Here is a 22,866-nt window from a genome sequence, read left to right as displayed (position 1 = left end):
GGGTCTGACTAACCTGGGAGACCTTCACCTGTTTAACGTACCTGTCCTACGACCACAGGTGGGGGGGGGGGGTCTGTCTGACTAACCTGGGAGACCTTCACCTGTTTAATGTACCTGACGTACGTGTGTGTGTTGCTGTGTGTGTGTGTGTGTTGCAGAGTGTGTGGGTGTGTGTGTTGCAGTGTGTGTGTGTGTGTGTGTGTGTTGCAGTGTTAGTGTTCTCTAGGGTATCTGGGATGCTAGCGTCCCACCTGCGGGACACAGCCAGTGAAATAGCAGGGCGCCAAATTCAAAACAACAAAAATCTCATATTTCAAATTTCTCAAACATACAACTATTTTACACCATTTTAAAGATACACCTCTCCTTAATCCAACCACATTGTCCGATTTCAAGAAGGCTTTACAGCGAAAGCAAAACATTAGATTATGTCAGCAGAGTACCCAGCCCAAAATCACACAGACATTTTCAAAGCAAGCATATTTTCACAAAAACCCAAACCACAGCTAAATGCAGCACTAACCTTTGATGATCTTCATCAGATGACACACCTAGGACATTATGTTACACAATACATGCATGTTTTTTTCGATAAAGTTCATATTTATATCCATAAACCCCATTTTACATTGGCGCATGATGTTCAGAAAATGTATTCCCACCAAAACTTACGTTGAATGAGCACATCAATTTACAGAAATACTCATCATAAACGTTGATAAACTTTACAACAGTTATTGAAAGAATTATAGATACACTTCTCCTTAATGCAACCACTGTGTCAGATTTTAAAATAGCTTTTCAGCGAAAGCACATTTTTCAATATTCTGAGTACAGAGCTCAGCCATCAAAGCAAGCTATACAGATACCCGCCAAGTTCTGGATTCAACTAAACTCAGAATTAGTATTATAAATCTTCCCTTACGAAATGCACTCCCAGGACTCCCACTTCCACAAGAAATGTTGTTTTTGTTCGAAATACTCCATATTTATGTCCAAATACCTCTGTTTTGTTCGCGTGTTCAGGTCACTAATCCAAAGGCATAACGCGCGAGCGCAGAACCAGAGACGAAAAGTCAAAAAGTCCATTACCGTTCATAGAAACATGTCAAACGTTGTTTACAATCAGTCCTTAGGATCTTTTTAACATAAAACATCGATAATATTCCAACCGGACAATAGCGTATTCATTACAGAGGAAAAAGAAGGGGAGGCGTGCCAATGTGCCTGCGCAGTAAACAACTCACTGGTCCCAGGCAGTCCACTGATTGACTGAGCTCCCTATTCTCTGCCCAGTAACAGTAGACGGATGAAACAAGTTTCTAAAGGCTGTTGACAGCCAATGGAAGCCTTAGGAAGTGCAAAATGACCCCACAGACACTGTAGTTTGAATAGGGATTAGATGGAACTACAAACTCACTTCCTGGTTGGATTTTTTCTCAGGTTTTTGCCTGCCATATGAGTTCTGTTATACTCACAGACATCATTCAAACAGTTTTAGAAACTTCAGAGTGTTTTCTATCCAAATCTACTAATATGCATATCCTACCTTCTGGGCAGGAGTAGCAGGCAGTTTAATATGGGCACGTCCTTCATCCGAATTTCCGAATACTGCCCCCTGTCACTAAAACGTTAACCTCTGTCTGTCTGTAGGTGCGTTATGACTGTATCCGTAAAGAGGACATCAGTGGCATCGCTTCCTGTGTCTTCACAAAGAACGGCCAGGGTGAGAACACACACACACTGCAAAACACACAGACACACACACACACACACACACATTGGCATCGCTTCCTGTGTCTTCACAAAGAACGGCCAGGGTGAGAACACACACACACACACGCACACACACACGCACGCACGAACACACACACACACGCACACACACTGCAAAACACACACACACACGCACACACACACACACGCGCACACACACACACTGCAAAACACACACACACACACACACACTGCAAAACACACACACACACACACACACAAACACCACAACACACACAACAATATCGTTAAATTGTTTCCGTGTGTGTAGGGTTCTACCTGATCTCTCTCTCTCTCTCTGTGTGTAGGGTTCTACCTGATCTCTCTCTGTGTGTGTAGGGTTCTACCTGATCTCTCTCTGTGTGTGTAGGGTTCTACCTGATCTCTCTCTCTGTGTGTGTGCAGGGTTCTACCTGATCTCTCTCTCTCTCTCTGTGTAGGGTTCTACCTGATCTCTCTCTCTGTGTGTGTAGGGTTCTACCTGATCTCTCTCTCTCTGTGTAGGGTTCTACCTGATCTCTCTCTGTGTGTGCAGGGTTCTACCTGATCTCTCTCTCTGTGTGTGTAGGGTTCTACCTGAACTCTCTCTGTGTGTGTAGGGTTCTACCTGATCTCTCTCTGTGTGTGTGTGTAGGGTTCTACCTGATCTCTCTCTGTGTGTGTGTGTAGGGTTCTACCTGATCTCTCTCTCTCTGTGTGTGTGTAGGGTTCTACCTGATCTCTCTCTCTCTGTGTGTGTAGGGTTCTACCTGATCTCTCTCTCTGTGTGTGTAGGGTTCTACCTGATCTCTCTCTCTGTGTGTGTAGGGTTCTACCTGATCTCTCTCTCTGTGTGTGTAGGGTTCTACCTGATCTCTCTCTCTGTGTGTGTAGGGTTCTACCTGATATCTCTCTCTCTGTGTGTGTAGGGTTCTACCTGATCTCTCTCTCTGTGTGTGTAGGGTTCTACCTGATCTCTCTCTCTGTGTGTGTAGGGTTCTACCTGATATCTCTCTCTCTGTGTGTGTAGGGTTCTACCTGATCTCTCTGTGTGTGTAGGGTTCTACCTGATCTCTCTGTGTGTGTAGGGTTCTACCTGATCTCTCTGTGTGTGTAGGGTTCTACCTGATCTCTGTGTGTGTGTGTAGGGTTCTACCTGATCTCTCTCTCTGTGTGTGTGTGTAGGGTTCTACCTGATCTCTCTCTGTGTGTGTAGGGTTCTACCTGATCTCTCTCTCTGTGTGTGTAGGGTTCTACCTGATCTCTCTCTCTGTGTGTGTAGGGTTCTACCTGATCTCTCTCTCTCTCTGTGTGTGTGTAGGGTTCTACCTGATCTCTCTCTGTGTGTGTGTGTGTGTGTGTGTGTGTGTGTAGGGTTCTACCTGATCTCTCTCTCTGTGTGTGTGTGTGTGTGTGTGTGTGTAGGGTTCTACCTGATCTCTCTCTGTGTGTGTAGGGTTCTACCTGATCTCTCTCTGTGTGTGTGTGTGTGTGTGTAGGGTTCTACCTGATCTCTCTCTGTGTGTGTAGGGTTCTACCTGATCTCTCTCTGTGTGTGTAGGGTTCTACCTGATCTCTCTCTCTGTGTGTGTAGGGTTCTACCTGATCTCTCTCTGTGTGTGTAGGGTTCTACCTGATCTCTCTCTGTGTGTGTAGGGTTCTACCTGATCTCCCCATCAGAGTACCAGCGTTTCTCCCTGTCAGCTAAAGTCATCACTGAACCTCTGTGTACTGTGGAGCTGGAGCGACCGCTGGAGCAACACATCAGGTCACTACACTAACGTCCTCTCCTGTCCTCACACCTCCTGTCCTCTCCTGTCCTCACACCTCCTGTCCTCACACCTCCTGTCCTCTCCTGTCCTCACACCTCCTGTCCTCTCCCCTCCTGTCCTCTCACCTCCCGTCCTCACACCTCCTGTGTTAATCCACTCTTCTGGGAAGGCTTTAATATGGAGTTGGTCCCCCCCTTTGCTGCTATAACAGCCTCCACTCTTCTGGGAAGTCATTAATATGGAGTTGGTCCCCCCCTTTGCTGCTATAACAGCCTCCACTCTTCTGGGAAGGCTTTAATATGGAGTTGGTCCCCCCCTTTGCTGCTATAACAGCCTCCACTCTTCTGGGAAGTCATTAATATGGAGTTGGTCCCCCCTTAGCTGCTATAACAGCCTCCACTCTTCTGGGAAGGCTTTAATATGGAGTTGGTCCCCCCCTTTGCTGCTATAACAGCCTCCACTCTTCTGGGAAGTCATTAATATGGAGTTGGTCCCCCCTTAGCTGCTATAACAGCCTCCACTCTTCTGGGAAGGCTTTAATATGGAGTTGGTCCCCCCTTTGCTGCTATAACAGCCTCCACTCTTCTGGGAAGGCATTAATATGGAGTTGGTCCCCCCCCCCTTTGCTGCTATAACAGCCTCCACTCTTCTGGGAAGGCTTTAATATGGAGTTGGTCCCCCTTTGCTGCTATAACAGCCTCCACTCTTCTGGGAAGTCATTAATATGGAGTTGGTCCCCCTTTGCTGCTATAACAGCCTCCACTCTTCTGGGAAGGCTTTAATATGGAGTTGGTCCCCCCTTAGCTGCTATAACAGCCTCCACTCTTCTGGGAAGGCTTTAATATGGAGTTGGTCCCCCCTTTGCTGCTATAACAGCCTCCACTCTTCTGGGAAGTCATTAATATGGAGTTGGTCCCCCCCTTTGCTGCTATAACAGCCTCCACTCTTCTGGGAAGGTTTTCCACTAGATGTTGGAACATTGCTGTAGGGACTTGCTTCCATTCAGGAACAAGAGCATTAGTGAGGTCGGGCACTGATGTTGGGCGATTAGGCCTGGCTCGCAATCAGCGTTCCAATTCATCCCGAAGGTGTTCGATGGGGTTGAGGTCAGGGCTCTGTACAGGGCAGTCAAGTTCTTTCACACTGATCTCGACAAACCATTTCTGTATGGACCTCGGTTTGTGCACAGGGGGGGCATTGTCATGATGAAACAGGAAAGGGCCTTTCCCCCAAACTAATCTCCCAACACCAGATTCCACAAAGAAATAAGGAATATACTTGTTAAAATAATAATAATATAAATAATACATTATATTAAATACGGACATGTAGCAAATACATTATATTAAATACGGACATGTAGCAAATACATTATATTAAATACGGACATGTAGCAAATACATTATATTCAAATACGGACATGTAGCAAATACATTATATTAAATACAGACATGTAGCAAATACATTATATTAAATACAGACATGTAGCAAATACATTATATTAAATACGGACATGTAGCAAATACATTATATTAAATACGGACATGTAGCAAATACATTATATTAAATACGGACATGTAGCAAATACATTATATTAAATACGGACATGTAGCAAATACATTATATTAAATACGGACATGTAGCAAATACATTATATTAAATACGGACATGTAGCAAATACATTATATTAAATACGGACATGTAGCAAATACATTATATTAAATACGGACATGTAGCAAGCAAAATACATGTAGCAAATACATATATAATACGGACATGTAGCAAATACATTATATTAAATACGGACATGTAGCAAATACATTATATTAAATACGGACATGTAGCAAATACATTATATCAAATACGGACATGTAGCAAATACATTATATCAAATACGGACATGTAGCAAATACATTATATCAAATACGGACATGTAGCAAATACATTATATCAAATACGGACATGTAGCAAATACATTATATCAAATACGGACATGTAGCAAATACATTATATTAAATACGGACATGTAGCAAATACATTATATTAAATACGGACATGTAGCAAATACATTATATCAAATACGGACATGTAGCAAATACATTATATTAAATACGGACATGTAGCAAATACATTATATCAAATACGGACATGTAGCAAATACATTATATTAAATACGGACATGTAGCAAATACATTATATCAAATACGGACATGTAGCAAATACATTATATCAAATACGGACATGTAGCAAATACATTATATTAAATACGGACATGTAGCAAATACATTTATTTGAAATGTTTTGTTTTGGATACGTTTTAATGATTCTAAATTGTTTCCCAAATCAGATTTTTTTATTTTTTATTAAAAAGAGCCCTTTTTTTTCATAAATGTTCATAAGTGTTGATTTGTTTATAATAATAAAAATAATAATCAATTGTCCTAAAATAAAATAAAGATATTTATGACATTCAATTGTGGAATCAGTGTGTAGTAAAAATAATATGTCAAACTAAGATTTTTTCAACGGTTGTATGTATTTTTGTTGCCAAGAGATAGATAGATATATATATATATATTTAGTTTTACATCCAGTCCAGAACACCTCACTATGTAAACAATTACAAAATAAGTGTTTAATAGATTCAGTTTCTAGTTCACAAAAAAAAACGGCATTCACTTGAGCCATCAGGTCTATATTTAGAAATCAAGCCAAGCACGGCGCCCGTTTACATCAAAACCAATGAAGCACAACAAAATATCGCAGAGGGAATAGACTTTCCTGTCGAAAATATCCCTTAATAAACAATTGTTGGAATTTCTTATCTAGTTAAACCAATGCCATATTCACCTGGATATCGGTTACAATCAGAGATATATTCCAAAATTATATTCTGAAGTAAAGATTTTATCCCACCAGGTGTAACTTTAATAACAGTGTCATATTCCTTGCTTGAAACATCAAAAGTTGTATCTTTCCGTAAATTATCTCCGCGTGAAATAGATTCCAACTAATGCTAACTATTTATTTATTTATTTATTTTATTTATTTTGCTCCTTTGCACCATATTATTTATATTTTAACTTTGAACTTTCTTCAAACTACAAATCTACCATTCCAGTGTTTTACTTGCTATATTGTATTTACTTTGCCACCATGGCATTTTTTTGCCTTTACCTCCCTTATCTCACCTCATTTGCTCACATTGTATATAGACTTATTTTTCTACTGTATTATTGACTGTATGTTGTTTACTCCATGTGTAACTCTGTGTTGTTGTATGTTGTCGAACTGCTTTGCTTTATCTTGGCCAGGTCGCAGTTGTAAATGAGAACTTGTTCTCCACTGGCCACCTGGTTAAATAAAGGACTTGTTCTCAACTAGCCAACCTGGTTAAATAAAGGACTTGTTCTCAACTGGCCACCTGGTTAAATAAAGGACTTGTTCTCTACTAGCCACCTGGTTAAATAAAGGTGAAATGAATAAATAAATAAAATAAAACTAATTGGCTGACAAGGACAATGTTTTTCGAGAACCAATTACGGTAAAATAACATCTCGTTTCTATATAATATCGACCCCTTATTCCATAAATAAAACATTTGAGGTGAAAAGTTGTGTTTATACAGAAAAGCCCAGCACATTAAAGCCTTGCTTTTGATTTGATTTGTGAAAAGCCGCCCCACTTTCACAGGAAGTTTACCCCCACGATATAAACTTCACAGGACGTTTACCCCCACGATATAAACTTCACAGGACGTTTACCCCCCACGATATAAACTTCACAGGAAGTTTACCCCCCACGATATAAACTTCACAGGACGTTTACCCCCCACGATATAAACTTCACAGGAAGTTTACCCCCCACGATATAAACTTCACAGGAAGTTTACCCCCCACGATATTAGGGGACATTGTAGTAAAAAATATTAAGCCCTCTGAGCATTTTGAAAAAAACAAAGTGAGGTATAATATTCCAGAAACTAAGAGGATTTTTTTAAGTACCTTTTTTTTTAACCCAGTTGTCCTTTTTGATAACTGATTTAAAGAGAGTGAAGTCTAAGACATTTAGACGGTCGTCACAAACGACAAACCCCGTTGGTGATAACCTCTCTTTTCTATCTTATGTGGCTTGTTTTTCCATATGAAAGTGATTAGGCCTTTCTCCCATGGTGCACTGAGGTTGTTCTCCAGTATCGACAACAACAGTGAGCTACTGCTCTGATGCTGTTCTCTGTCTCCGTAGCGACGACGCAGCCATGCCTCTCCGGGCCAACGGGACTCACCGGAACCGGGCTGAAGGTAACGTGGAACGCTTCACATCGGTCCTTCTGCTAACAGTTACTAGCCCTGCTGTTAACCAATCCCCCTTTCACATGACCTCAGTCTGACCTCTAACCCCTGACCCCCCCCCCCCCAGGGTTAACCGAGGACCCCCAGTGTGGCCTGTCCTCCCCACCTCCCCTCTCCCCTCTGGACTCCCCCCTCAGCATGGTTGACCTCAGTCTGGACACTACCGGAGATCTCACAGTAGAGGACGTCAGGGACTTCATCACGTAAGATATTACATTAACGTGTTACGTCATTTAACAGACGTTCTCATCCAGAGACTTAGTTACATTATTAACGTGTTACGTCATTTAACAGACGTTCTCATCCAGAGACTTAGTTACATTATTAACGTGTTACGTCATTTAACAGACGTTCTCATCCAGAGAGACATTAACGTGTTACGTCATTTAACAGACGTTCTGATCCAGAGACTTAGTTACATTATTAACGTGTTACGTCATTTAACAGACGTTCTTATCCAGAGAGACTTAGTTACATTAACGTGTTACGTCATTTAACAGACGTTCTTATCCAGAGAGACTTAGTTACATTAACGTGTTACGTCATTTAACAGACGTTCTCATCCAGAGAGACTTAGTTACATTAACGTGTTACGTCATTTAACAGACGTTCTTAATGGGAACAGCTAGCATAGGGCTAAATGTGCCAGGTTATGCAATGGGAACAGCTAGCATAGGGCTAAATGTGCCAGGTTATGTAATGGGAACAGCTAGCATAGGGCTAAATGTGCCAGGTTATGTAATGGGAACAGCTAGCATAGGGCTAAATGTGCCAGGTTATGTAATGGGAACAGCTAGCATAGGGCTAAATGTGCCAGGTTATGTAATGGGAACAGCTAGCATAGGGCTAAATGTGCCAGGTTATGCAATGGGAACAGCTAGCATAGGGCTAAATGTGCCAGGTTATGTAATGGGGACAGCTAGCATAGGGCTAAATGTGCCAGGTTATGCAATGGGAACAGCTAGCATAGGGCTAAATGTGCCAGGTTATGTAATGGGAACAGCTAGCATAGGGCTAAATGTGCCAGGTTATGCAATGGGAACAGCTAGCATAGGGCTAAATGTGCCAGGTTATGTAATGGGAACAGCTAGCATAGGGCTAAATGTGCCAGGTTATGTAATGGGAACAGCTAGCATAGAGCTAAATGTGCCAGGTTAATCAATGGGAACAGCTAGCATAGGGCTAAATGTGCCAGGTTATGTAATGGGAACAGCTAGCATAGGGCTAAATGTGCCAGGTTATGTAATGGGAACAGCTAGCATAGGGCTAAATGTGCCAGGTTATGTAATGGGAACATCTAGCATAGGGCTAAATGTGCCAGGTTATGTAATGGGAACCGCTAGCATAGGGCTAAATGTGCCAGGTTATGTAATGGGAACAGCTAGCATAGGGCTAAATGTGCCAGATTTTGCAATGGGAACAGCAAGCATAGGGCTAAATGTGCCAGGTTATGTAATGGGAACAGCTAGCATAGGGCTAAATGTGCCAGGTTATGCAATGGGAACAGCTAGCATAGGGCTAAATGTGCCAGGTTATGTAATGGGGACAGCTAGCATAGGGCTAAATGTGCCAGGTTATGTAATAGGAACAGCTAGCATAGGGCTAAATGTGCCAGGTTATGTAATGGGAACAGCTAACATTGTAGCCTTTGATCACATGCGACTGTGTCAATGATTTTAATTGGCTGATGCTTAAACGTAAACTTTTTATAATATTCGTAAGTATCGACCCCAGACACGTTAGCACGAACACGTCGACGTCTGATATACGTGTGTGTGTGTGTGTGTCTCTGCGTGTGTGTGTGTGTGTGTGTGTCTCTGCGTGTGTGTGTGTGTCTCTGCGTGTGTGTGTGTGTGTGTCTCTGCGTGTGTGTGTGTGTGTCTCTGCGTGTGTGTGTGTCTCTGCGTGTGTGTGTGTGTGTGTGTGTGTGTGTGTCTCTGCGTGTGTGTGTGTGTGTGTGTCTCTGCGTGTGTGTGTGTGTGTGTGTGTGTGTGTGTGTGTGTGTGTGTGTGTGTGTAGTACCGTGGACGAGGTAGAGAATAACTTGAGGAACATCACAGAGGAGGACGGATGCTCTCTAGGAATCCTCATCACCTGAACAGGTAACTACACTATTCACTATACACACTACACACACACTACACTATACACACTACTCTATACACACACTATACACACTACACACACACTATTCACTATACACACACTATACACACTACACACACACACTACACACACTACACTACACACACACTATACACACTACACTACACATACACTATACACACACTATACACACTATACACACACTATACACACTACACACACACTATACACACACACACACTATACACACACACACACACTATACACACTACACTACACACACACACTATACACACTATACACACTACACTACACACACACTATACACACTACACACACACTATACACACTACACTACACACACACTATACACACTACACTACACACACACTATACACACTACACACACACTATACACACTACACTACACACACACTATACACACACTACACTACACACACACACACTATACACACACACTACACTACACACACACACACACACTACACTACACACAGTATACACTACACACACAGTATACACTACACACACACACACACACACACACATACACACACACACACACACACTACACACATTATACACACACACAGTATACACACACACACACATTATACACACACACACACTATACACACACACACACACACTCAGTACACACACACACACACACACACACACTATATACACACACACACACACTATATACACACACACACACACTATATACACACACACACACTATACACACACACACACACTATACACACACTATACACACACACACTATACACACACTACACACACCACAACACTATACACAGACACACACACAGTATACACGCACACTATACACACACACTCACTACACACACACACACTATACACACACACTCACTGTACACACCACTACACACGTTTTATATATATATATATACACACATTATACCCCCCTACCCCAGGGTTCCCCTCGTTTCTACCGCGGCGAGGCCAGACTGACGCGCCTGTTTCTGACGCGCCTGTTTCTGACGCGCCTGTTTCTGACACGCCTGTTTCTGACGCGGCGAGGCCAGACTGACGCGCCTGTTTCTGACGCGGCGAGGCCAGACTGACGCGCCTGTTTCTGACGCTGCGAGGCCAGACTGACGCGCCTGTTTCTAACGCTGCGAGGCCAGACTGATGCGCCTGTTTCTGACGCAGACCTACTATAGATGGGATATAGATGTCTGTCTGTCTGTCCACCAGGTCTGTCTGTGCTGTGGGAGGATCTGGACGACGGACAGACATCATGTGATGCCTCCTGCCACCATTACTCCTCCTCTCCTCCCCCCAATCACGGGGTTGTTGGACTGACCATGTGACCTCTTCAGCTACTGAGGAAAGGACTGAAGAACATCATGATGGACTGTTATCTACTATACACACTACACCTGGTCACCCCTCCTCTATCTACCCACTGATACACACTACACCTGGTCACCCCTCCTCTATCTCCCTCCACCCCTCCCTCTATCTAACCACTGATACACACTACACCTGGTCACCCCTCCTCTATCTAACCACTGATACACACTACACCTGGTCACCCCTCCTCTATCTCCCTCCACCCCTCCCTCTATCTAACCACTGATACACACTACACCTGGTCACCCCTCCTCTATCTCCCTCCACCCCTCCCTCTATCTAACCACTGATACACACTACACCTGGTCACCCCTCCTCTATCTCCCTCCACCCCTCCCTCTATCTAACCACTGATACACACTACACCTGGTCACCCCTCCTCTATCTCCCTCCACCCCTCCTCTATCTACCCACTGATACACACTACACCTGGTCACCCCTCCTCTATCTCCCTCCACCCCTCCCTCTATCTAACCACTGATACACACTACACCTGGTCACCCCTCCTCTATCTAACCACTGATACACACTACACCTGGTCACCCCTCCTCTATCTCCCTCCACCCCTCCCTCTATCTAACCACTGATACACACTACACCTGGTCACCCCTCCTCTATCTCCCTCCACCCCTCCCTCTATCTAACCACTGATACACACTACACCTGGTCACCCCTCCTCTATCTCCCTCCACCCCTCCCTCTATCTAACCACTGAGACACACTACACCTGGTCACCCCTCCTCTATCTCCCTCCACCCCTCCCTCTATCTAACCACTGATACACACTACACCTGGTCACCCCTCCTCTATCTCCCTCTATCCATCCCTCCATCCCTCCTTCATCTCTCCCTTCATCTCTCCCTCCTCTTTCTCCCTCCTCTCCCTCCCTCCATCCCACCCTCCCTTCATCCCTCCTCCATCCTCCTCCATCCTCCTCCATCCTCCTCCACCCCTCCCTCCTTCATCCCTCCTCCACCCCTCCCTCCTTCATCCCTCCTCTACCCCTCCCTCCTCTACCCCTCCCTCCTCCACCCCTCCCCCCTCCACCCCTCCCTCCTTCATCCCTCCCTCCATCCCTCCCTCCTCTACCCCTCCCTCCATCTCTCATCCTCCCTTCATCCCTCTATCCCTACTCCCTCTACCCCTCCCTCCACCCCTCCTCTACCCCTCCCTCCATCTCTCATCCCCCCTCTATCCCTACTCCCTCTACCCCTCCCTCCTCTACCCCTCCCTCCATCTCTCATCCCTCCCTCTACCCCTCCCTCCTCTACCCCTCCCTCCATCTCTCATCCCTCCCTCCATCCCTCCCTCCACCCCTCCCTCCATCTCTCATCCCCCCTTCATCCCTCCCTCCATCCCTCCCTCCATCCCTCCCTCCTCTACCCCTCCCTCCATCTCTCATCCCCCCTTCATCCTCCCTCCACCCCTCCCTCCATCTCTCATCCCCCCTTCATCCTCCCTCCACCCCTACTCCCTCTACCCCTCCCTCCATCTCTCATCCCCCCCTCCACCCCTCCCTCCATCTCTCATCCCCCCTCTATCCCTACTCCCTCTACCCCTCCCTCCTCTACCCCTCCCTCCATCCCTCCCTCCATCCCTCCCTCCTCTACCCCTCCCTCCACCCCTCCCTCCTCTACCCCTCCCTCCTCTACCCCTCCCTCCATCTCTCATCCCCCCTCCATCCCTCCCTCTACCCCTCCCTCCTCCACCCCTCCCTCCATCTCTCATCCCGTTTACTGTGAACATGGAGGGATGAAGGTATAACCTAATGTTGAGTAGAGAGATGCCTAACACAGTGAAGTATACAGCATTACCTTTCCCCAGTATTACATGTTATTAACATGAAGGAACTAACCATGAAGGTTTTTCTATTGATGATGTTGCTATAGATACACTATGTTTTCTATACGTCTGATAAATGCTATTTTATATTCTAGGTAGTCTGGAGCGCTAAGCTAACGGTTAGCTAGCTGTCTAGAGCTAACAGTTGGCTAAATGCTATCTGTCAAGAGCACTAACGGAATTGTTTGAATAATGGAGGTAATTCAGCCCGGCTGAATCTCAATAGTCTGAAGATGCTTCCTCCCTTCTCTTCCTCTCGCCTCCTCACCTCTCCTTCATCTGCGCAGAAAAACACAGGACAAGTGAAAGCGGTATGAAGAGTATATGATGAGGGAATTAGGTTTCAGGTGACCAGGACTTTCAGATCAGGAGGAGGAGAAGACGAGCTGCTTTAGACTGTTGGGACGCTGTCTGGGTGAAGCAGTGTGTTCTGGGTAACAGAGGAGGACCTATCACAAGTCAACAATTGTTTTAACCTTTTTTTTTTTTTTTACTTTTACAATGTAAAATATTTTTAGGTTGAGACCCAGAGGAGACGAAACAGGTTCTACCAAACGATCAGAGAACTTAGAACCTGTCACCATAGTTAACGCTAAGCAGTATTCTGTGGTTGGGTCACGGGACCACAGGGGACCTCTTGTGTTAAAGGGACCTCATTAAGGACTGTAACAGAGCAGAGAGGAGGGTCTGCCTCCGCCTGTCTCACTAACTAACCACTCGTAGCCATGGGAACCAGGAACAGAGTCTCTATTTCCTGTAGAGGTGGTGCTGAAGGAGAATGTTAATAAAGTATTTACTCCTAAACTGTCTGTCTGTCTGTCTGGTTACTGAACGTGGCCCTGGAGGTCTGGTGGCTTCATGTCTGTCTATCTGCTTGACATCCTGACGGTAGTCTACGGGCCGGGAGAAACTGGGATCCATGGTTTGTTTTTCTTTAAACAGCCATCTTTTTATAGTAATGTCAAACCAAGTAATATAATTTGAGTTGATTCAACTGTATTTAATTATTTGGTTGGACATTACTTTAAGGTGTTATGCCTGTTTTAAACGGCATTACATAACCCCCCCCATCACTCCTATTAGATTTTGACCAAGTGATGGCTTTAGTTAGCTTCAATTTGTAGTGGCTGTTTAAAAATACAAAGTGCCGATTTATGTCTTAGGGATTCCTGCCTTGCCTACATGCAGTGCATTTGGAAAGTATTCAGACCCCTTGACTTTGCCCACATTTTGTTACCTTTCAGCCTTATTCTAAAATGTATTAAATTTGTTTTTTCCCCCTCATCAATCGACTCACAATACCCCATAATGACATCACAATACCCCATAATGACATCACGATACCCCATAATGACATCACGATACCCCATAATGACATCACGATACCCCATAATGACATCACGATACCCCATAATGACATCACGATACCCCATAATGACATCACAATACCCCATAATGACATCACGATACCCCATAATGACAAAGCAAAAACAGATTTTTAGACAATTTTGCAAATGTATAAATAAATAAATAAACTGATAGCATTTGCATAAGTATTCAGACTCTTTACTTTGTTGAAACACCTTTGGCAGCGATTACAGTCTTGAGTCTTCTTGGGTATGACGCTACAAGCTTGGCACACCTGTATTTGGGGAGTTTCTCATGTTCTTCTCTGCTGAGCCTCTCAAGCTCACGCAGAGATTGGCTGTGGGTTTAGGGTCATTGTCCTGTTGGTGAACATTCGCCCCCAGTGAGAGGTCCTGAGCGCTCTGGAGCAGGTTTCCGTCAACTCTGGAGCTCTGTCAGAGTGACCATTTGGGTTCTTGGTCACCTCCCTTGGTCACCAAGGCTCTTCTCCCCCGATTGTTCAGTTTGGCCGGGCGGCCAGCTCTAGGAAGAGTCTTGGTGGTTCCAAACTTCTTCCATTCAAGAATGATGGAGGCCACTGTGTTCTTGGGGACCTTCAAAGCTACAGAAATGTTTTGGTACCCTTCCCCAGATCTGTGCCTCGACACAATCCTGTCTCTGAGCTCTACGGATAATTCCTTCAACCTCATGGCTGGGTTTTTGCACTCTCAACTGTGGGACCTTATATAGACAGGTGTGTGCCTTTCCAAATCATGTCCAATCTATTGAATTTACCACAGGTGGACTCAATCAAGTTGTAGAAACATCTCAAGGATGATCAATGGAAACAGGAAGCACCTGAGATCAATTGAGTCTCATAGCAAAAGGGTCTGAATACTTACAGTACCAGTCAAAAGTTTGGACACACCTACTCATTTCAGGGTTTCAAAGTTCTATACATTTTCCGTATTGACTGACCTTCGTGTGTTAAAGTAATGATGGACTGTTGTTTCACTTTGCTTATTTGAGATGTTCTTGGCATAATATGGACTTGGTCTTTTACCAAATAGAGCTTATCTTCTGTATACCACCCCTACCTTGTCAAAACACAACTGATTGGCTCAAATGCATTAAGGAAAGAAATTCCACAAATGAACTTTTAACAAGACACACCTGTTAATTGAAGTGACTACCATTCCAGGTGACTACCTCATGAAGCTGGTTGAGAGAATGCCAAGCTGTCTAGGCAAAAAGTGGCTACTTTGAAGAATTTTAAATATATATTTTTTTGGTTACTACATGATTCCATATGTGTTATTTCATAGTTTTTATGTCTTCACTATTATTCTACAATATTAAAGAAAAACCCTGGAATGACTAGGTGTGTCCACTTTTGACTGGTACTGTTTATGATAAAGGTATGTTTTTATTTGTAATAAAAATTATAAAAACCTGTTTTCGTTTTGTCATTATGGGGTTATTGTGTGTAGATTGCTGATGAACATTTTTTAAAATCTATTTTAGAATAAGGCTGTAATGTAACAAAATGTGGAAAAATGTCAAGGGGTCTGAATACTGTCCGAAGACACATGGTCTCCCGAGTGGCGCAGTGATCGAAGAGGCGTCACTACAGTCCCTGGTTCGAATTCAGGCTGCATCACATCCGGCCGTGGATTGGGAGTCCCATAGGGCGGTACACAATTGGCCCATTCCGCAACACACGACACAGCGCTATCAGTCACTGACTTGTTATTCCCATTTATCAGTCGCTGACTTGTTATTCCCATTTATCAGTCGCTGACTTGTTATTCCCATTTATCAGTCACTGACTTGTTATTCCAATTTATCAGTTACTGACTTGTTATTCCCATTTATCAGTTACTGACTTGTTATTCCCATTTATCAGTTACTGACTTGTTATTCCCATTTATCAGTTACTGACTTGTTATTCCCATTTATCAGTCGCTGACTTGTTATTCCCATTTACTGACTTGTTATTCCCATTTTATCAGTCGCTGACTTGTTATTCCCATTTATCAGTCACTGACTTGTTATTCCCATTTTATCAGTTACTGACTTGTTATTCCCATTTATCAGTCACTGACTTGTTATTCCCATTTATCAGTCACTGACTTGTTATTCCCAATTACTGACTTGTTATTCCCATTTATCAGTCACTGACTTGTTATTCCCATTTATCAGTCGCTGACTTGTTATTCCCATTTACTGACTTGTTATTCCCATTTTATCAGTCGCTGACTTGTTATTCCCATTTATCAGTCACTGACTTGTTATTCCCATTTTATCAGTTACTGACTTGTTATTCCCATTTATCAGTCACTGACTTGTTATTCCCATTTATCAGTCGCTGACTTGTTATTCCCATTTATCAGTCACTGACTTGTTATTCCCAATTATCAGTCACTGACTTGTTATTCCCATTTACTGACTTGTTATTCCCATTTATCAGTCGCTGACTTGTTATTCCCATTTATCAGTCACTGACTTGTTATTCCCAATTATCAGTCACTGACTTGTTATTCCCATTTACTGACTTGTTATTCCCATTTTATCAGTCGCTGACTTGTTATTCCCATTTATCAGTCCCTGACTTGTTATTCCCATTCATCAGTCACTGACTTGTTATTCCCATTTATCAGTCGCTGACTTGTTATTCCCATTTACTGGCTTGTTATTCCCATTTATCAGTCACTGACTTGTTATTCCCATTTTATCAGTCACTGACATGTTATTCCCATTCATCAGTCACTGACTTGTTATTCCCATTTATCAGTCACTGACTTGTTATTCCCATTTTGTCAGTCACTGACTTGTTATTCCCATTTATCAGTCACTGACTTGTTATTCCAATTTATCAGTTACTGACTTGTTATTCCCATTTATCAGTCACTGACTTGTTATTCCCATTTATCAGTTACTGACTTGTTATTCCCATTTATCAGTTACTGACTTGTTATTCCCATTTATCAGTTACTGACTTGTTATTCCCATTTATCAGTCGCTGACTTGTTATTCCCATTTACTGACTTGTTATTCCCATTTTATCAGTCGCTGACTTGTTATTCCCATTCATCAGTCACTGACTTGTTATTCCCATTTATCAGTCACTGACTTGTTATTCCCATTTATCAGTTACTGACTTGTTATTCCCATTTATCAGTTACTGACTTGTTATTCCCATTTATCAGTTACTGACTTGTTATTCCCATTTATCAGTTACTGACTTGTTATTCCCATTTATCAGTCACTGACTTGTTATTCCCATTTATCAGTCGCTGACTTGTTATTCCCATTTACTGACTTGTTATTCCCATTCATCAGTCACTGACTTGTTATTCCCAATTATCAGTCACTGACTTGTTATTCCCATTTATCAGTCACTGACTTGTTATTCCCATTTATCAGTCACTGACTTGTTATTCCCATTTATCAGTCACTGACTTGTTATTCCCATTTACTGACTTGTTATTCCCATTTTATCAGTCGCTGACTTGTTATTCCCATTTATCAGTCACTGACTTGTTATTCCCATTTATCAGTTACTGACTTGTTATTCCCATTTATCAGTCACTGACTTGTTATTCCCATTTATCAGTCGCTGACTTGTTATTCCCATTTATCAGTCACTGACTTGTTATTCCCATTTACTGACTTGTTATTCCCATTTATCAGTCGCTGACTTGTTATTCCCATTTATCAGTCACTGACTTGTTATTCCCATTTACTGACTTGTTATTCCCATTTTATCAGTCGCTGACTTGTTATTCTCATTTATCAGTCCCTGACTTGTTATTCCCATTCATCAGTCACTGACTTGTTATTCCCATTTATCAGTCGCTGACTTGTTATTCCCATTTATCAGTCACTGACTTGTTATTCCCATTTATCAGTCACTGACTTGTTATTCCCATTTATCAGTCACTGACTTGTTATTCCCATTTACTGACTTGTTATTCCCATTTATCAGTCGCTGACTTGTTATTCCCATTTATCAGTCACTGACTTGTTATTCCCATTTATCAGTCACTGACTTGTTATTCCCATTTATCAGTTACTGACTTGTTATTCCCATTTACTGACTTGTTATTCTCATTTATCAGTCACTGACTTGTTATTCCCATTTATCAGTTACTGACTTGTTATTCCCATTTACTGACTTGTTATTCCCATTTATCAGTCACTGACTTGTTATTCCCATTTACTGACTTGTTATTCCCATTTACTGACTTGTTATTCCCATTTATCAGTCACTGACTTGTTATTCCAATTTATCAGTTACTGACTTGTTATTCCCATTTATCAGTCACTGACTTGTTATTCCCATTTATCAGTCACTGACTTGTTATTCCCATTTTATCAGTCACTGACTTGTTATTCCCATTTACTGACTTGTTATTCCCATTTATCAGTCACTGACTTGTTATTCCCATTTACTGACTTGTTATTCCCATTTACTGACTTGTTATTCCCATTTTATCAGTCACTGACTTGTTATTCCCATTTATCAGTCACTGACTTGTTATTCCCATTTATCAGTCGCTGACTTGTTATTCCCATTTACTGACTTGTTATTCCCATTTTATCAGTCGCTGACTTGTTATTCCCATTTATCAGTCACTGACTTGTTATTCCCATTTTATCAGTTACTGACTTGTTATTCCCATTTATCAGTCACTGACTTGTTATTCCCATTTATCAGTCGCTGACTTGTTATTCCCATTTACTGACTTGTTATTCCCATTCATCAGTCACAGACTTGTTATTCCCAATTATCAGTCACTGACTTGTTATTCCCATTCATCAGTCACTGACTTGTTATTCCCATTTATCAGTCACTGACTTGTTATTTCCATTTATCAGTCACTGACTTGTTATTCCCATTTACTGACTTGTTATTCCCATTTATCAGTCACTGACTTGTTATTCCCATTTACTGACTTGTTATTCCCATTTATCAGTCACTGGCTTGTTATTCCCACTCCCTATCACTCACCGCTGTCATCAAATGGACTCAAACGAGCCACAAGTTCTGACATCATGAAACCCAAATACAGCGATGAGTTTCTCTTTCATACAACCTTCTCTTCTCTGCTGAGCCTCTCAAGCTCACGCAGAGATTGGCTGTGGGTTTAGGGTCATTGTCCTGTTGGTGAACATTCGCCCCCAGTGAGAGGTCCTGAGCGCTCTGGAGCAGGTTTCCGTCAATTCTGGAGCTCTGTCAGAGTGACCATTTGGGTTCTTGGTCACCTCCCTTGGTCACCAAGGCTCTTCTCCCCCGATTGTTCAGTTTGGCCGGGCGGCCAGCTCTAGGAAGAGTCTTGGTGGTTCCAATCTTCTTCCATTCAAGAATGATGGAGGCCACTGTGTTCTTGGGGACCTTCAATGCTGCAGAAATGTTTTGGTACCTTTCCCCAGATCTGTGCCTCGACACAATCCTGTCTCTGAGCTCTACGGACAATTCCTTCAACCTCATGGCTTGGTTTTTGCACTCTCAACTGTGGGACCTTATATAGACAGGTGTGTGCCTTTCCAAATCATGTCCAATCTATTGAATTTACCACAGGTGGACTCAATCAAGTTGTAGAAACATCTCAAGGATGATCAATGGAAACAGGAAGCACCTGAGATCAATTGAGTCTCATAGCAAAAGGGTCTGAATACTTACAGTACCAGTCAAAAGTTTGGACACACCTACTCATTTCAGGGTTTCAAAGTTCTATACATTTTCCGTATTGACTGACCTTCATGTGTTAAAGTAATGATGGACTGTTGTTTCACTTTGCTTATTTGAGATGTTCTTGGCATAATATGGACTTGGTCTTTTACCAAATAGAGCTTATCTTCTGTATACCACCCCTACCTTGTCACAACACAACTGATTGGCTCAAATGCATTAAGGAAAGAAATTCCACAAATGAACTTTTAACAAGACACACCTGTTAATTGAAGTGACTACCATTCCAGGTGACTACCTCATGAAGCTGGTTGAGAGAATGCCAAGCTGTCTAGGCAAAAAGTGGCTACTTTGAAGAATTTTAAATATATATTTTTTTGGTTACTACATGATTCCATATGTGTTATTTCATAGTTTTTATGTCTTCACTATTATTCTACAATATAGAAAATAGTAAAAATAAAGAAAAACCCTGGAATGACTAGGTGTGTCCACTTTTGACTGGTACTGTTTATGATAAAGGTATGTTTTTATTTGTAATAAAAATTATAAAAACCTGTTTTCGTTTTGTCATTATGGGGTTATTGTGTGTAGATTGCTGATGAACATTTTTTAAAATCTATTTTAGAATAAGGCTGTAATGTAACAAAATGTGGAAAAATGTCAAGGGGTCTGAATACTGTCCGAAGACACATGGTCTCCCGAGTGGCGCAGTGATCGAAGAGGCGTCACTACAGTCCCTGGTTCGAATTCAGGCTGCATCACATCCGGCCGTGGATTGGGAGTCCCATAGGGCGGTACACAATTGGCCCATTCCGCAACACACGACACAGCGCTATCAGTCACTGACTTGTTATTCCCATTTATCAGTCGCTGACTTGTTATTCCCATTTATCAGTCGCTGACTTGTTATTCCCATTTATCAGTCACTGACTTGTTATTCCAATTTATCAGTTACTGACTTGTTATTCCCATTTATCAGTTACTGACTTGTTATTCCCATTTATCAGTTACTGACTTGTTATTCCCATTTATCAGTTACTGACTTGTTATTCCCATTTATCAGTCGCTGACTTGTTATTCCCATTTACTGACTTGTTATTCCCATTTTATCAGTCGCTGACTTGTTATTCCCATTTATCAGTCACTGACTTGTTATTCCCATTTTATCAGTTACTGACTTGTTATTCCCATTTATCAGTCACTGACTTGTTATTCCCATTTATCAGTCACTGACTTGTTATTCCCAATTACTGACTTGTTATTCCCATTTATCAGTCACTGACTTGTTATTCCCATTTATCAGTCGCTGACTTGTTATTCCCATTTACTGACTTGTTATTCCCATTTTATCAGTCGCTGACTTGTTATTCCCATTTATCAGTCACTGACTTGTTATTCCCATTTTATCAGTTACTGACTTGTTATTCCCATTTATCAGTCACTGACTTGTTATTCCCATTTATCAGTCGCTGACTTGTTATTCCCATTTATCAGTCACTGACTTGTTATTCCCAATTATCAGTCACTGACTTGTTATTCCCATTTACTGACTTGTTATTCCCATTTATCAGTCGCTGACTTGTTATTCCCATTTATCAGTCACTGACTTGTTATTCCCAATTATCAGTCACTGACTTGTTATTCCCATTTACTGACTTGTTATTCCCATTTTATCAGTCGCTGACTTGTTATTCCCATTTATCAGTCCCTGACTTGTTATTCCCATTCATCAGTCACTGACTTGTTATTCCCATTTATCAGTCGCTGACTTGTTATTCCCATTTACTGGCTTGTTATTCCCATTTATCAGTCACTGACTTGTTATTCCCATTTTATCAGTCACTGACATGTTATTCCCATTCATCAGTCACTGACTTGTTATTCCCATTTATCAGTCACTGACTTGTTATTCCCATTTTGTCAGTCACTGACTTGTTATTCCCATTTATCAGTCACTGACTTGTTATTCCAATTTATCAGTTACTGACTTGTTATTCCCATTTATCAGTCACTGACTTGTTATTCCCATTTATCAGTTACTGACTTGTTATTCCCATTTATCAGTTACTGACTTGTTATTCCCATTTATCAGTTACTGACTTGTTATTCCCATTTATCAGTCGCTGACTTGTTATTCCCATTTACTGACTTGTTATTCCCATTTTATCAGTCGCTGACTTGTTATTCCCATTCATCAGTCACTGACTTGTTATTCCCATTTATCAGTCACTGACTTGTTATTCCCATTTATCAGTTACTGACTTGTTATTCCCATTTATCAGTTACTGACTTGTTATTCCCATTTATCAGTTACTGACTTGTTATTCCCATTTATCAGTTACTGACTTGTTATTCCCATTTATCAGTCACTGACTTGTTATTCCCATTTATCAGTCGCTGACTTGTTATTCCCATTTACTGACTTGTTATTCCCATTCATCAGTCACTGACTTGTTATTCCCAATTATCAGTCACTGACTTGTTATTCCCATTTATCAGTCACTGACTTGTTATTCCCATTTATCAGTCACTGACTTGTTATTCCCATTTATCAGTCACTGACTTGTTA

General features: G+C 42.1%; 1 protein-coding gene across 1 annotated transcript in view; it reads left to right on the top strand.

Moving 5' to 3' along the window:
- Positions 1-11,569, top strand: part of llgl1 (LLGL scribble cell polarity complex component 1) — a 59,723-nt gene extending 48,154 nt beyond the window's left edge. Inside the window, exons 20-25 of the mRNA XM_029747711.1 lie at positions 1,654-1,726; positions 3,412-3,523; positions 7,773-7,828; positions 7,947-8,082; positions 9,899-9,981; positions 11,252-11,569. Of these exons, the coding sequence (XP_029603571.1) occupies positions 1,654-1,726; positions 3,412-3,523; positions 7,773-7,828; positions 7,947-8,082; positions 9,899-9,977 (456 nt within the window). The 3' untranslated portion in view covers positions 9,978-9,981; positions 11,252-11,569. The remainder of the gene's footprint in view (positions 1-1,653; positions 1,727-3,411; positions 3,524-7,772; positions 7,829-7,946; positions 8,083-9,898; positions 9,982-11,251) is intronic.
- Positions 11,570-22,866: the final 11,297 nt, after the last annotated feature.

This window comes from Salmo trutta, unplaced genomic scaffold (genome assembly GCF_901001165.1).
Source record: "Salmo trutta unplaced genomic scaffold, fSalTru1.1, whole genome shotgun sequence".
NCBI classification, from domain to species: Eukaryota; Metazoa; Chordata; class Actinopteri; order Salmoniformes; family Salmonidae; genus Salmo; species Salmo trutta.
This window is presented reverse-complemented; position numbering and strand designations above follow the sequence as displayed.